Source organism: Cydia fagiglandana, chromosome 16 (genome assembly GCF_963556715.1).
Source record: "Cydia fagiglandana chromosome 16, ilCydFagi1.1, whole genome shotgun sequence".
NCBI lineage: Eukaryota > Metazoa > Arthropoda > Insecta > Lepidoptera > Tortricidae > Cydia > Cydia fagiglandana.
The window spans coordinates 15,910,362-15,928,597 of NC_085947.1; the positions used below are offsets into that span (position 1 = coordinate 15,910,362).

Below are 18,236 nucleotides of genomic sequence, written 5' to 3' on the forward strand. Positions count from 1 at the left end.
TGAAGATTTGTTAAGAGCCCATCAACGTGCACACTAGCGCCACTGCTAATTAATCGTGATTATTTAAAGAACCGTGTCCCGGATAGTATGGGTTCTGGGCCATGTCGCGTCCCGAAGTAACTTATATATCATTAGATAGTTCATAGCCTATTTCGATAGAATATATCGTTTTTATGAGCTTATTGGGTGGGCATACCTTGGTAGCAAAAAAGTCTACTATACAGGGCGTCCCACGGCTATGCCACATGGAGGGAAAGTACCTTAAATATTGTAGATGGAACATTTTACTGAAAGAAGACATTATTTTAATTTAAAAAACAATTTAAACTGCATTCATAGATTTTTAAATAATTACATGGTTGAACCGGGAATCGTACCCGCCGCACGAGAAAAAAAATCAGCCTGTAGCTTTATCATACCGATCGAAAGGCTTGATCATAAGGATTATTTTTTGCTAAATAACATAGTGTCGGAAATAAAAGGAAGCCCATGAATTTTAACATTTTTAATTCAAAATTAATCAATTTAATTTATCAAATGCTCAAAATGTAGTCTCATTCTGTTGAATACAAAGCCGCACTCTTTTGATTATTTCGCTAAATTTCACATCAAATGTTAAAATTCATGGTCTTCCTTTTGTTTCTGACACTATGTTCTTTAGCAAAAAATAATCCTTATGATCAAGCCTTTCGATCGGTATGATAACGCTACAGGATGATTTTTTTTCTCGTGCGGCGGGTTCGATTCCCGGTTCAACCATGTAATTATTTAAAAATCTATGAATGCAGTTTAAATTGTTTTTTAAATTAAAATAATGTCTTCTTTCAGTAAAATGTTCCATCTACAATATTTAGGGTACTTTCCCTCCATGTGGCATAGCCGTGGGACGCCCTGTATACCTTATAATAGGGTAGCACTGGTGGCAGAAACTTGTAAGATTTGTAAAATTATCGCCTGTAATTTATCTGTAAAACATCAAAACATTGTATTCATACTTTTCAAATGCCAGATTCAGTTGTTTTTTAAACATTTTTAATGTTTGACTTAGGCCATAATTCAATGGAAATCCCCACCGCAACGCGCTACTAATTATTATTCACACAAAAATACATAAGTGTGTATTTTTAAGTGGTACTTTTTAGAATGAGGAATGAATGAGCCAAATTGTACAATTTTTAATTTAGTACAAATCGTCACACTGTGTTTGTAAAGGCTAAAATTGGTCCTTAAAAATATATATAATTTTCATTTTAATTTATTGTGCAAAAAACAGTTTATTTATATGAAAAGATATAACGATTATTTCAAAATTTAATTCCTCCTCCCTAAATTATACAACAATGATATATATCTTGCCCTAGTTGCTAAGAGCATGAAGATATATAGCATAGATTGGAACAGGGGAGCCGACCATTTCCCCTCTTCCCTTCTTATTGGTACACGGTACGATCTCGTTGCTACTGAGCCAAATCAGCATAATTATTTGGTAATAAGGATATGCAAGGCATCTAACACAACCAATAAAACCTCCCTGAACAGAAATGGGAGACATATTTTATAAGATTTGACAGTATCCATGAAGAATCTTCAGTGTTGAGTTGCCCTATAATCATATGCCCACTTCAATTAACAATGGAACTATTTTTCCGTGAATGTACTCGTAAACCCCTATCCGTTAGTATGCGATCAAAGAATATAATACTCACTAGGAGAAGAACGGTAACTCCATACAAAAAAATGTCCCCAGACGTTTATACGTTTATACTAGTAGCGCCTTCGTTGTGTACCAAACACTAAAGTTGACAACCGGTTTAGCCTGGCGGGTATTGGTATTATAGGTATATAGTAATTCTGTTGATAAACATATTTTTTATCTTCATATCACGAAATATATGAAAGATGATTGTAAAATATACCCTTGTTTGTGGTATTATCAAAATTGATTTAAATAAAAGGCATGTTTATGTTTATAACATTATAGTACTTATTCAAAAATGTTTTACATATAGAAATATACACTGAAAGCTGGCAACTGGCAACTTAATAAAAAATAGACATTAATAAAGCGCATGCACAAAATTTTCAGTATTATACAAATAACATTAGGCATGCCTACCTATTACACTTTACACACAGATACACTACACTTTACACACGGCATTTTACACAGATTTCCAACTTGTATTCATACATTTCTTCACGGTTAATTAATACGCTTTCCAGATGCGTTATGACTCGGTTCCTTCTGAACCCACTAAAGCTGTAAATTTCACTCTGACTGCTTCAACAGCCGTTGCTCCGCATTTAGCACATTTTCTATGTGCGTTGCTGTAATCCATGTAGGATTGTAGGTACAGACTTACAGTCTTAAGTGGTAGTACCGCTACGTTGTATTTATTATTTAAAGATTTAATAAATAAAATTTTCGTTATGAACTTTAACCACAGCAGTTGGACAGAGTCATTGACAAATATATTTTTTTTATTATGGTGGGTAGACGTACCTACCCTCCATATATTTTATGAAAATTGATAAAGACAGTTGGAAGCAAATATTCATTATAAAACTTAATCGCGTGTAATTAAGTTTTAAGTTCCGTTTTATGATTAATAATATATAAATTTTGTGATTTTCTAAATCAGAGTTGGGAGCAATGTTGCTGTAGAAAAATGTTTTTATTTTTATTACTCGCAACTTTTTCTCGGAGGCCAACGCACACATAGAAGCTTCAGGCGCAGACATGCGCAATTATTTGGGGACATAACTTTCTTAGGAAGTGAACAGGCCTTGTATGCGATTCATTAATGGACGCACCATGGCCCAAATCGCGAGACGGTTCTATACGACAGGTATTTAAAAAAGGGGGCCGCTACGTACTGTAGGTATTGTGTATTTCAGTACCTTTTGAATACATCAAACTAGTTTTTATGTTGTTTTAGTTCGACGAATCCAGCAACATAAAAACTAGTTTGATGTATTCAAAAAGTACTTAAATACAAAATACAGTACCTACGTAGCGGCCTCCTTTTTTCAATATCTTTAGTTAAATTTAAGTAATCACGATTATTTAGCAGTGGCGCTATAATGTGCACGTTGATGGGCTCTTAAGTTTAAATCATATTACGTAAGTTTTCGCAAAGTTTGCTAAAATTATATTATAAATGGGTTTTTATCTTTTCATGGAGGAGCTTACTTATTTATCCATGATTAGATTTAACAATTTAATACCAAATAAAATAATAATATAGGAACCTGTAGCCGATCAAACAATTTTTCAAATTGCCGCATTTTTCTACTGACGGAAATGGCTTGATAATACATCCATTCATAAACAGAAATTTGTACTAGTAGGCAAATTTATGTGTAACGTGTGTGTAACTGTTTGCAATTGATTCAATTGTCACTAGTTTGAAATTTCAGCTAATATAACAATGACAAATAATTCAGAATATTTTTTAAGTCAAAATAGAAAATTGTATTGATAATACATCAAATCAACTTGGGCCCACTTTCCCTTAAGTCAATGGTTCCCTAATAAAGAAAAGTTACTATTGAGATTCTTTTGCCTTTTGACTATCCATAACACGTGTTAAATTTGCAGCTGCTTTATTGATATCAACATTTTCAGTCATCACTAGCATAGCAAATGATAGTTCTGGAATATTGTTGTCACATGCAAATTCAAGAAGTGAGAATAGGTTTTCCCCTGTAACATTCTCAGCTAGCTTTCTAATGCAATGTTTCTCTAAATCTTCCATAAGGTAGCACCTGGCGATCAAAAGCAATGGACGGAGTCCATCCTCAGGCACTATGCCCAAATACATGTATTCCTTTAGCTGTTGAAGTGTCTTAACAGTGACTCCTTTCATTGTTATTTCACCATTGACTGTTTCTTTCCACTCGTTGTTCAACATAGCTTTAAACACGTCGCTGTGAGCAGCCATGTATGCCTTGTGGACTGGTACAGATCCATCAGATGTTGCCAGATGGAAGTCAGTGAAGTCGCTGTCAGCATATAATTTTGAAAGCACCATTTCCTTCTTACACTCATATGCAGTAACAACAATGCTTATTGTAGCAAAGAATTGATTGCCTCCATCATATGGTTGCTTAAATCCCATTTCTTGGAATGTAGACCAATCATTAGATACATCAATATTCAATGCAGAATATTTCAAACCTTTGCTTTGTACATTTATTTTGACACTTTTATCTTTAGCCAAATCATGTTTTGCTGAAGAGAAACTGACAGAAAATGTAATTTTACCCTCTATCAATTTGGCACTGACTCTAAATTTGACCTTAGCCAAATTATTAATGCAGGATGGATCCCAGTTGGCTTCAGATTCAACTGTGCAAGTCATTGAGAGGACAATCTTTAAGGCAGAAGAACCCACTCTTTTATCTGAAACGCTGTAAAAAAAATAGGTAAAGTTGTACTGTGATGATGACTGTTATGTGTCCAGTTTTGCTGTTATACACCTACCTTTACATTGTTTACACAGTAAAACAGAGACAAACAACTACAGGTCGCAGGTAAACAGATTTATTTTATAAGCTAAATAAAAGAATAGAGTATATAAGTACCTACTTTTTCAACATTTTAATAACATGTCGTCAGCCTAAATCGCAAACCTCTTACTTAACTCAATCTAACCAAATTTTACAGGTGGCAGAAAAAACTTCATTACCAAAAATTTTGCATGAAAACTTGCTTAGTATTTTTTTTACATAATGTGAAGTTAAATTTAGCCGTCAGATAGTTAAAACCTATTTTTTTAAATCACCTAAACTGCAAACCGTAATTCAAGATCAAAAAAGTAAGACAATATTGCCACTTTTTACTAGCGCGTCTTGTATTTACGTAAAAATAAATAAATAAAAGTACTTTTTTAAATCGTAGGAGTAAAATTACTAATAAAAAAATTATCTTAGCGTGATTATTTATCAAAACGAACTTACTATTTTACAAACAAGTTATTGCAGTGGCAACACTGTCTTACTTTTTTTGGTCTTGAATTACGTTTTGCAGTATAGAACCAGTAAGCTAATCAATCGGGAGTTAAGAGTTTTGCTAAAAAAATCCGTAAAAGTAGAGGATAATCTTTGAATCTGAACAAGGTAATTAGGGAGAAAAAAAAATAAAAAGTTGCAAATTAAGAAATATTAAGTTTTGTCAATGTTTTTCTTCTCTTGCATAGTCCAAAATTTTGAAAGGAAAGAAATCAAGATATGTTTTTTCCTGCTCCATACATTTTTTTAAGCTACTATTTTCAAGGCTAATCGACTGAAATTAATAAGTTAGCATAACAATCCAGTATTGATTCATTAAAAGCCATTTCAATCAAAAAACCTTTAAATGTTGACTTAGGTTTTTTGTTTTTTCCATAGAAACAATCCTAATGATAAAAAAAGGCATCCGTGTCGGATATATGCAGTATGCCAAAAAATCACAAATAATTCTTAGTATAACCATCTGCGAGGATATTATGGTTTTTTTCATTCCATATCGTCTAAACTTCAAAGGTTGCAGATTTTTTGACATCCGCGGATGCGGATGCGGATATTTAAAGGCTCACATCCGCGGATGTGGATGCGGATATTTAAAGGCTCACATCCGCGGATGCGGATGCGGATGCGGATGTCAAGATTTGGTACTTAAAAAACGTCAAATATTATATTTTTAGCATTTTTTATTAAAAAAAACCTTTCGGTTTTTCGTTTAGTATTTGAGCAAGAATATAGGTGCGTTTTATTTAATAATCAGTAACTTGGCCGACTTTTCGGGATCTAGACAATTTCTTTATATGTATATAATGACGAAATTACCTAGCACTTACGCCGCCAGCGCCGCCACTAATACGTTCCTGTTACCGACTTGGTCGACATCCGCATCATGCGGATACTCCGCATCGATTTTATGCGAATGCAGATGCAGATGCGGATGTTGAAAATGATGCGGATGTTCAACGGATGCGGAAGCGGATGCGAATATTCGCAACATCCCTGCTGCATAGTCAAAACTTCAAGTTAATTCAGTTTCTATCTCAATGAGAGCTGAATTTGAGCCCAGTGTGGCGGGGGGGGGGGGGGGGGGGGATACAAGGTATATTTCTTTTTACAAAATGCCGGACGGGAGTTGCGAGGTTTTCTATTTTGCTTTATAAACGTAAACGGTTTATTTTTGGTATTTAGCCCCCATTCGCACGAGAGCTTTTTTAACGCGCGTTAAAAAAGCGGTTGAATCTGTCCACACTCTAAATTCGATTTAACGACCAAGGCTTAAAGTCGAAAATCCAACAACGCTTGATAAAAAGCGCCACCGCGCGAATTAATAATGTGAATAAATACATATGTATCCATTTGTGTCATTCAAAAGCTTTTTCAACGCGCGTTAAAAAAGAGCTTGAATCTGTCCGCACTCTAAATTCGATCGACCAAAGCTTAATGCATTCACGGAACGAATTGGACACAGGAACAAACTTGTATGACGGTGAACGCATATGTGCGTTGGGGGCAGTAAATGTGTTAAAGTCGAAAATCCAACAACGCTTGATAAAAAGCGCCACCGCTGTCGTTTACACATGTATCCAATTTGTGTCATTCAAACGCTTTTTAACGCGCGTTGTATAAGCGCCCGTGGGAATGGGGGCTTAGAGTTTTGCCGTTGGATGCGTTCAGAATAGAATAGAATAAAATCCCGGGGCTTTAGGCCGACCAATTTGTGTAGGCGTAGGATACCATACCACAGAATAAATAATAGTACTGCCGGTACAGAAAAGAAACTTCCTATAAAACCGAAGTTTGACAGCGGTTCAGGGTCGAATCATGTCAGCTATTTAGGGTTGTCAAAATTCAAGCCATTATCTTATCTGTGGTCGTGCACGCAAAGGGACGTCAAGTTGTGTCAACCCCAATAATTGCTCGGAGCAATGCTGAGCCGAGCGGAGCCGAGTTTGGTCGAAGTCAGGAGTTTCGCACCCCTGCCCATACGTTACTAAAAGATAACAACTTATTGGTTCAAAAAATTGGGCTAACGAAATTGGTCAGGTACCTAAGACATAAAACATACGGAAAGATTAGGTACTTACCCTACAGTAGTCATCTTGTTACGAAGTAGATAGCTCGATGCAATTAATTTAAGTAACTATTGACATCTGCAAATGAAAATATTTGAATATCATGAAACTTATTGACGAGTGAAATATTTAAAATAGTGTAATATGACAATATGAGGTATGTAATGTAATATTTGCTGCTGACAAACTCCTATTTCTAAGCTGCGTCCAGGTTCTTTATCTTTTGTGCACTTTGTGGACCTTGTGGTAGGTACTTATAACTAAATTAAATATACTTACGTGGCCGATCGACTTGAGGGTAGGTAGGTCAATTATTAAGTACTTTATTCTCCAGATTCCACGAAAAGTTAAAATGTTAGAAATAATCTTTGTAGTTTGTTTCACAAACGAAATGCAATTCAATCGTCGAAAACTGAAATTCCAGGAAAATACGGTGTTGCAAGTACGAAACAAAAATACCAAGGCCCCAACATTGTCTGTTCCATAGATATATTATATTTAAAGATTACGTCTCAGTGAGCTGTCACTGTAACCACTTTTGTCAAGGCTCCAACCAACGTTTTGTGTTCACTTTGACGGCGCAGCAACTAGTATCACTTCTCTCTCCTCGCTCTTTTAAAAATGTCATTTGTCAAAAAAGGACAACCATACTGTTGACAAGATGAACTTCAAATCAAAGTGTTACCTTTTTTGGTGCATCCAGGCTGTGTATGGCTGCGTAAAAACGTGTATGTGTGCTCTTTTAGGGATGTGAAAAGTCGATTTTAATCATGTTATATATCGATAAACGCTACACAGCGGAACGAAATAGCTATTGATTGAAGCTTCAATATCGTCGTTAAACATAAACATAATTGAAATGCTAATGAATAATAAATATATTATATTACAATAAAATAATTCAATTATTGCGGAACACATATTTTAGTAGGTATTGTTGGCAATACCAAGTCTACCCTACCCCGCATAGGGTATAAAAACCGGTGCAAACTGTTGCTCGGGACATTTTGCCTTCGGCCGCCGTCGTGTTCGTTCGTGTGACCTATTTCGATATCGTTTCATGCTTTTGACATCCCTAAAAGAGCACACATACACGTTTTTACGCACACATACACAGCCTGGATGCATCAAAAATTGGCAACACTTTGATTTTGAAGTTCATCTTGTCAACAGTATGGTTGTCCTTTTTTGACAAAGGGCATTTTTTAAAAGAGCGAGGAGAGAGAAGTGATACTAGTTGCTGCGCCGTCAAAGTGAACAGACAAAAGTCGATTTTAATCATGTTATATATCGATAAACGCTACACAGCGGAACGAAATAGCGATTAATTGAAGCTTCAATATCTTCGCTAAACATAAACATAATTGAAATGCTAATGGTAATGAATATATTAGAATATAATAAAATAATTCAATTATTGCGGAACATATATTTTAGTAGGTATTCATGTGTTTTAATTAAATATCTGAACTTTCCCTTGGTTCCCTGCTGGAGCGTGACGATAAAATTGTGATCTGATAACCACAATAAAGAATAAAAGCGTTTTTGTTCATTTTAGGTAAGTACTTATCGTTGAACCTTTGAAGTAAAATTAAAATTGCAAGATATGTCGACAGTTTATCGATATGACGTTATCGACATGGCTACAGCAAGGTGGAGTTAGATTGTTAGTGGTTACAGTGACAGCTCGCTTATACGTAATCTTTAAGTATATTATATCTATGCCATATCCGTAAACATCACGGACGTAGAGAGTAAACTGGATGGTGGACATTGGCCAAAAATTGTGTCCACATGAGAAGTCAAGGTGGGCCGTTGCATCTCTTTCTAATTAGGGTGACCATACGTCATATTTATGTGGGATATTAGGATAACATTGAGTATATAGTTTGGCCAGAATCTTTTCTTCTTCGTGCATTGATATATTTTTAATAGAAATCATACTGTCTTTTCGTCAAAAAAGGGATGGATATAGTTTTTTTTTCTCATCTGTAAAACTCTTCACACAACCTTAGGTACTTAATTTAGTTGTTCCAAAAGCTGATCTAAATGGTGTGCTCAAATTACGGCACCTATGCAATTAAAACTGCAAGAGGCCATGCGCTTGGCGGGGAACAGAACTACATGGAGGAACCTGTGGCCTATTTTATAAAGCTACAAGTTACAATTTACAAGCGGAAGTCTCGTTCTAACACATAGGGTTGGAAAGAGACTTCCGCTTGTAAATTGTAACTTGTAAATTTATAAAATAGGCCACTGGTCTTCAGCAGAAGGAGATGATGTCACGATCCTCAGTATTGAGGGACCGACTGAAGAAGAAGAAAAGCTGTTACTAGAAGGCGTAGGTACTGGACCACGAACTTGGTCGATCGTCAGGAAGGTGGTCCGCCGTAACGTCTGTCAAGAACACAGGTATGAGTGAGAGAGATAGAGAGACAGATATGCTGACAGAATGGTCTACTGCGAACCATGTTCGATGTGTTGCCTCTCTGTCACACTTACACACGAATTTACAAGCGCGACAAAGAGGCAACATGTCGAAAGTGGTTCGGGGTAGGCTCTCAGGACAGTTGGGGAATTACAGTCTTTACCGCCTTAGGCCCCAAAGCCGCCCCTTTCTCAGCACCCATAATATAGACTGCCGCCCAAAATATCTAGCCGCCCTAGGCCCGGGCCTACTACGGGCCGAGTACGGGCTTAGGGCAAATCCGCCACTGCCTCAAGGTCGCGTGGGTCCGCTACGCCCGTTTGAATAGTTTTTGACTAGGACGCTTGTCACTGGAGCATAGACACCGAAGTTTACGAATTGCGAGCATCTTTCTATGTCACTGTAATTACTAATTTATAGGAGTAAAAGAGAATGATGCCTGTAATTTGCGAACTTCGGTGTTCACGGTGCTAGGCCATATGTGCGAAAAGATAAGGGTCGTGAAATGGAAGAAACTAGTGATGTGCCGTTCCTAGTAAATTTTCCAAAGAGGGTAAATCAAAGAATATAATACTCACTAGGAGAAGAACGGTAACTCCATACAAAAAAATGTCCCCAAACGTTTATACGTTTATACTAGTAGCGCCTTCGTTGTGTACCAAACACTAAAGTTGACAACCGGTTTAGCCTGGCGGGTATTGGTATTATAGGTATATAGTAATTCTGTTGATAAACATATTTTTTATCTTCATATCACGAAATATATGAAAGATGATTGTAAATAAACCCTTGTTTGTGGTATTATCAAAATAGATTTAAATAAAAGGCATGTTTATGTTTATAACATTATAGTATTTATTAAAAAATGCTTTACATATACATAGAAATATACACTGAAAGCTGGCAACTGGCAACTTAATAAAAAAATAGACATTAATAAAGCGAATTCACAAAATTTTCAGTATTATACAAATAACATTAGGCATGCCTACCTATTACACTTTACACACAGATACACTACACTTTACACACGGCATTTTACACAGATTTCCAACTTGTATTCATACATTTCTTCACGGTTAATTAATACGCTTTCCAGATGCGTTATGAGTGTTATGACTCGGTTCCTTTTGAACCCACTAAAGCTGTAAATTTCACTCTGGCTGCTTCAACAGCCGTTGCTCCGCATTTAGCACATTTTCTATGTGCATTGCTGTAATCCATGTAGGTACAGACTTACAGTCTTAAGTGGTAGTACCGCTACGTTGTATTTATTATTTAAAGATTTAATAAATAAAATTTTCGTTATGAACTTTAACCACAGCAGTTGGACAGAGTCATTGACAAATATATTTTTTTATTATGGTGGGTAGACGTACCTACCCTCCATATATTTTATGAAAATTGATAAAGACAGTTGGAAGCAAATATTCATTATAAAACTTAATCGCGTGTAATTAAGTTTTAGCCTCTAGCGGCCCACCATACAAGGAAAATTGGCAATCGAATTTGAATCAACGGTATTAGAAAATAAAGTTGAATTTGTTTTGTTTTAAAATCGAACGAAACAAAATAAAATAAACTCTATTCCATTTCATTAAGATTTAAATTTCATTGGAGGTAATTTGTACTAGTATTAGGACATTGAACCCCAAGAGGTTAAGTTCCGTTTTATGATTAATAGTATATAAAATTCGTGATAATCTAAATCAGAGTTGGGAGCAATGTTGCTGTAGAAAAATGTTTTTATTTTTATTACTCGCAACTTTTTCTCGGAGGCCAGGGCCCAGTTTTATAAAGTTACAAGTTACAGGTTACAAGAGTACAGGCTACAGGCACCTGGGCCCAACCTGTAACTTGTAACTTTATAAAACTGGGCCCAGTTTTATAAAGTTACAAGTTACAGGTTACAAGAGTACAGGCTACAGGCACCTGTAATGCACTGTGAACGGCTACAGGTGTTTTATAAATACACATAAATAATTACAGTTGTAAAGAACCACGGTCAATCTCGATTACATGTGAAATCTACAGGTGTGAAGGACATCACTATTTTTAAAAAAACGTGTGTCATAGATACTCGGTTCTCTACTAAATTATGTGTTTTTGTTTGCTGTAAAATATTAATTACTGGAAAAATGGCCAGAAATGAAGGAAAAATCGAGTGGTTGAGAGCGGCGTTCCATGCCAAGGATATACTTTTTGGGCCGTTTTCAGATTCAGATTTAGTTAGATTTAATGAAATATTTACGTAATAAGTAAATAACATGTAAATAAGTAGGTACTCTTTCACATTCTTACATTAAAATGTATCGTTTCGGTAGCGGCTCAAAGATAAATACGGTGTGTATCGAAAATTATGAATAGTACACTTTACCATAATGTGAATGCACTATACTTATATAAAGAGACGAATGCTAATAAATCAACGACAAATATCGGCAATAATCCCTTTCCATTTCCTATAGTTAGGGAGGCGAATAGGGGAATTTTTTGCAATACTCGAGCGTGGCAGTTTAAGATATGAGAGATACCTTAGACCTAATAGAACAACCTTGTAAAGTATTTAGCTCTATATGTAGTGACGCGCGCCTAGGATAGACGATCAGATTAGTAAAAAAAAATGGATAGTCTGAAATACTCGAGCGCGTCAGATTAAGATATTGGGGGTTGATTTTAGTGTTTAAAGACTAAATTTAACTAATCTGACGATAAGTCCTTGACGCCGCCGAGTTATAGGGTCGCGAACTTGTAAAAAAAAAACGTTAATCCGGTATTCTCGAGCGCGATTTTTTTATTTTTTATTTTGAAGAATATAATCTAAAACTTACTAAAAATACAAAATCTGCCGGTTTCCGCATGACCGGAAGTGTGGAGGAGCCATTTCGTCTTTCTAAGAACGCGTTGCGGCATATAAGTCGCGAACGATACATTTTACAAAAAAAAAGTTTAAATAAACAAAAAAGGTAATTTTATTTTACACAAAAAAGGTCTCTTTACATTTTTGTCCAAAGTTAAAACTTTTTGACTTGAAGCATCATAAAATCGGTCAGATTAAGAGAACCCACCAACATTTTTGTCAGATTAAAAAAATATGCTTTCAGGATACCGAGATAAACCTCCCCTATGAAAATCTGACGCGCTCGAGTATTTCAAAAAAACTTTTTTTTTTTGCATTTTCAAAAATTCATCGTAACTTATCGTCACGCCGAAATCGTCAGTTTTTTTAAAGGAAGCTTCCTTGGGGCCTACTTAACACCCCTTCCGAAAATCAGACGCGCCCGAGTAAATTTTTTTTTTTGCATTTTTGACTACTTTATATGCCTACCCCCACCACGCAAACCGGCAGATTAGTATACCGTTGTTATCAGAGGCACTCGGGGCATACGTAGTATGAATATCTGACGCGCTCGAGAATGCCCAAGTAACTGTTTTTTTTAACATTTTTGAAAAACCGTACACGCCAAACCCACCGCTAAAATGGTTTTTGCCATACGAGCTTTTCTTTTCGAAATTATTTTATCTTTCGATTTTGATAGGTCTCGACGGCGCCGTTGAATTACGCCATTTAGCTACCTCGCCTCCCTAACCACTAGTAGATAAAATAAAACGAATCGTCAATAAAATCAATATCAAACATATTGTCACTTTATTTCCTATTTACTATATATTTCAGATACATTAACAAAAACTGATAAGGTCAGTGCATGGAAAAGTATGCATGCCCTGGCACAATCGTTGGCGTTGGTGCTTAACAATAAAGAGTAAAGTTTAAAATCTCTCAGAAAACGAGTCTACAAGTAACTGCTGTTGTGCTGTTACAGGACTCAAGACGTATGTAAGTTTTTGTTACAAGTGTACCAATCTACACTTGTAATCTACATTTTTTTTATAAAACGCCAGTTCGATTATGAGTTTAAAACTATAAAACTCCCGTATTTTCGTCTATGGTTGAGCTACAGGCACTTGTACCTGTAACCTGTAAAATTGTAACACAGTACTTTTATAAAACGCAAATTGTAAAAAACGGAGCAAGTGTTGCCAGTAAACGCCTGTAAACTTGTAACTTGTAACTTTATAAAACTGGGCCCAGCGCACACATAGAAGCTTCAGGCGCAGACATGCGCAATTATTTGGGGACATTACTTTCTTAGGAAGTGAACAGGCCTTGGGGTAAATTCCCAGTAACGTTTCTGGTATCGTCCCAAAAGTCAGTAAATTAAGATAAAGTTTTATTTTTCTTTTATTAGAGTCTGTGCGGAAAGAGAAGAGTCGTGGAATGTATGGGGCCCAATACATTCCACAACTCTAATTCTCTTTCCGCACAGACTCTATCAATGTGTTTTTTATTATTATAACAATGCATAAATGTGTCTGTAATATTTTAAGGACTTTGGATTTCAATTTTGGCAATTATTTATTCTATATTGGCTCTCATTTTACAAATTTAAACATGCCGAAATAAATACATACCTATTTATATAAACTTACTTAAGTACGTAAAAAGAATTGTGTAACACTGACTCTCATCGTGCTGAGATCATAGTCACCCTAATAAAATGACAATGTTGTCTTGTATTTTTATCGCAAAATGTAATAATTGTGTTTTCCCCGAGAAATTAATATTCCACAATTAGAAATTCTTTCACTCCCACAACCTTTAACGCAACATTTATTCACCATTTTTAAGAAATTTTGCATTCACGTGTTTTGCTAACATGTCATCACGTTTGTGATACCAATTAACAGTTTCTACAATGTCTACCATACCAAACATAATGTTTCTTTTTTGTTATGCACATGCTTGGTTAAAACAATTTTGTTAAAACAATGACGACCGGTCTGGCCTAGTGGGTAGTGACCCTGTCTACGAAGCCGATGGTCCTGGGTTCGAATCCCAGTAAGGGCATTTATTTGTGTGATGAACACTAATATTTGTTCCTGAGTCATGGGTGTTTTCTATGTATATAAGTATGTATTTATCTATATAAGTATGTATATCGTCGCCTAGCACCCATATGTAGTGGGTGCGCTACGCGTACACTCACACTCCCTTAGGTTAGCCCTATATAAGCTTTTACATTACGTTATTTAAGACATTATAGATCGATACTCCAAGCAAGTCGTTTCATTCAACGTCCCACCTCACATGGCGACCCTGCCAGTGCGGCCTTGTGCTGCACTGGCGGCGCGCCGCGCCAGCCAATTACGAAGAAACATCAAGACGAAAAATAAAAATAAATCAATTATTTAATTGACAAGTGAGCGAAATGTTAACACAACAGTGATATTGACAATTTGACAGTGCTGCAAAGTGGACAGTTTCAAATTTAACAAATATTATTATCAAAAATACGTCGGACTATATTATGAACATTTTTGGTGAATTGGTGTGGTGTGGAACTTAATAGAAATAAATATAGTGTTATACTAAAAAAAGTGCCAATAGATACGTTCGACTAAATAAATTACCCTTTAGAAATGACTAGAAAATATATATAAAAATAGGTAAATGCGTGAGTACGTTTTGGAAAGTTTCCAATTAATAAACTATTATGAATTATAAAAAATAATTAAACAAGTGGAAATTAACAAAATAGTGGCTGTAAAAATGACAAATATAAAAATGGACTTGTTTTAAAACAATGCGGGACTTATATCGTAGTGATGGTGTTGGTATGCTGCTGGGCGTTGTTCGTGTCGTGAGGCCGAATGATGGGTGCTGGGAGAAATAAGAAGGATTGGCACGCCAGACGAAAAATTGGTTCACATACATATTATAATTAAAATATTTCCATTCAAAGATTCCCATTCTATTCCGCGACAAGTATAGTTATTTTAATGTGAAGATTTTTTAATGTGTATGACCATATTAATGACCATAAAGTTATATAGAAAATAGTTCTAATTAATAAGGTGTGCTTGATGACGAAACACCAATATGGTTAAAAGTTTGCTACATATATTATATTTCTTAATGCCATTTTTTTTCTTTAATGAAAGCAAACCATTCTTTTTTATATTATGTTGATCTAAATTGTAATTTTAAATTTCAAATATGTTAGTCCAATTTCATTTCAGTGTTACAAGTACATAAGGTTTTGTTTTAAAATTATTCCGAATACATTGCACAAGACACTTAGAGGTAATTCCGTCATCACTTCCGTATAAAGCACATTGGTCACGTTGCTACCACGATTGGTATGCGCCGTTTGTAATTTCAGATCAAATTTCAAAGTAAACATTGTAACATTGTGCATCGATTTAGATCACTTAAATTTTACTGTAATACATATATTATTGTTAATAACAAAGACAGAGCCCACTTTTAACGATATACTAAGTTTATATACTAAGATTAAGCTTATTACCTAGGTATAGTTTATAACTTTTAGTAGAAATTTAACATGTTTTTCTTATTTTGTGACTTATACTTAAATATTCATATGTATCGGACTTGACATTTTATAAACACGGATCTGACATATAAAACAAATAAGATATGACTATAGAGGTATAATTATGGCTATGACTTTTTTAAATCTAGAATGGTATGTACTGTAAGAGACGAAATTGTATTGAGTTAGTTGGGATTTGGTACGTTTAAGTAAAGATTTAATGTTGGATTTTAGGGGATGAATTTTAAGGTTCGTAACAATGTTTGTAACGGTGTGTTTATATGTAGTAATGTTGTGTAATGGTTGCGTAGTTAGAAAGTGAAATAATTCGTAAGTTTGGTTTTAGGGTGGTTCATTTGGAAGATGGATTTGTTTGGTATTAGAGTGCGTTAGTAGTGTTTGAGTAAACTGAAACAGATAAGTTTTTCAAATAACGATTAGCCTGATCAACTAAGAGTTGTTGAAATTCTTATATGTGGAAGTTTTCATGGTGTTGTGTTATGTGGTTGATTTTTGAATGTGTTCTTTTGTGAGAGTGAAATATGGAAGAAAATTAATAGAAATAAATATATACATATATACCTATCGCATCTTCGGTGGCCCGAGAGGCGGCCTTGAGCGGTTAGGTTAGCAAGGGTAAGCCAGGATACAAGGCAGGCACGGAATCCTTGGAAGTCTGACCATGATTCGATCGAGTATCAATCGTGGAGACTCCTTGGACACATGGAAGGTTATGATGAAAGGATATGTGTTAAAAGAACTGCCTGTATGAGTATAAAAAATAGTATGTGTGCGCGCTTAAAATAAAAATGTCCTTGTATCCTGAGTAAATAAATAAATATATTATTATAAGGTCGGCCGACCACAAATGTAAATGCGTTGTGTACCCTTGCCGTAAAAGAGATGCACGCTTTAGATGCACACTTTATGAAATAATTTAGTAAAAAAAAAGTAAATGATAAAAGTACTGACGTGTTAAACTAGTGAATAGGTATACCTAAATGAAATGAATTAAAAATAAAGGCTTGCAAGCACCATGATATGACAAGATAAATTAATGAAAAAAAAAACTACGTACGTAAAATAATAAACATGGACATTTTTTTTAAATTGTATATTCTTTCTATTTTTTTAATTATTGGTTTTCGAACTTTTACTTCTTATAAAAATGTTTTCTTATAAGTATTATGGAATTTCTCTGTGTGAATTTAAAATTAATTTGTTAAATATTATTATCTTAGAGATTAGAGACACATAAATGTTATGTAAAAGTTTCGTTTCGTCATCAAAGCACGAATTGTAATTAAGTGATTATATTATAAAATTAAGTACTTATTCACGCTGAAATTGTAATCATCATGTTTACGCTAGATAGCTATTCTAGAGTAGCTTACATAAACATAAGATATTTCTTTTATTAATTTTACATAAGTAGGTACCTATCTAAAAAAAAAATAAAGTTTATATTGAGGAATTCAAAATTAAGAACTTTTTGTTTGTGTTACTTATCTTAATGTCTTATTTAAATTTTTTATCATATAATATTACAAATATGTATTTTTGAACCATGAATGATACAGGTTAAAAAAAAAATAGATTATTGAATTTATTATATTATATACGGTAATCTATTTTTTTTTCCCAAGGAATGGAGGTGTAGTGGGTGCGCTACGCGTACACTCACACTCCCTTAGGTTAGCCCTATATAAGCTTTTACATTACGTTATTTAAGACATTATAGATCGATACTCCAAGCAAGTCGTTTCATTCAACGTCCCACCTCACACATAGTACAAGCTTTGCTTAGTTTGGGGCTAGGTTGATCTGTGTAAGATGTGCCCAATATTATTATATTATTATTATTAATTAAAAATGTTGACATCATAATTATTTACAAGTTCCTTAAAAGATATCATAACCTTACTCCGAATAAAGCACTTAAAGAATATAAGAAGGTATTTAATTTCAGTAGTATATTGATATAAATACTACCACAATGGTATATTTTTAAGGCTGCTATTTAACTGATCACCAGATTTAATAAAATTTAATACCAATAAAATGTACTTTACCACCCTAAAATAATAAATGATCACCAAAATTATAACACCATTTTAATGTGAAATGATTACCAATTTTATTACATTTTACTATCCTATTAAAGGAAATGACACCAAACTAATCATTATTAACCCAAAAATTGTAAATGATTACCAAATTTCAAACCCCATTTTAATGTCCATTGATAACCAAATTTTCACATCGTGATATGCTATTAAATAAAATGACATCAAAATAATCATTGTAAACCCAAAAATAGTAAATGACCAC

The 18,236-nt window shown here is 34.6% G+C and overlaps 1 protein-coding gene across 1 annotated transcript; it reads right to left on the reverse strand.

Annotated features, from left to right (window-relative positions):
• Positions 1-3,548: 3,548 nt before the first annotated feature.
• Positions 3,549-4,121, reverse strand: LOC134672256 (uncharacterized). The gene has a single exon (XM_063530154.1). It carries the CDS (start codon positions 4,119-4,121, stop codon positions 3,549-3,551), a length of 573 nt encoding a protein of 190 aa, XP_063386224.1.
• Positions 4,122-18,236: the final 14,115 nt, after the last annotated feature.

Coding starts and splice junctions, on each gene's coding strand:
- LOC134672256 (XM_063530154.1), bottom strand. CDS start 4,121: ATGGGATTTAAGCAACCATATGATGGAGGCAATCAATTCTTTGCTACA.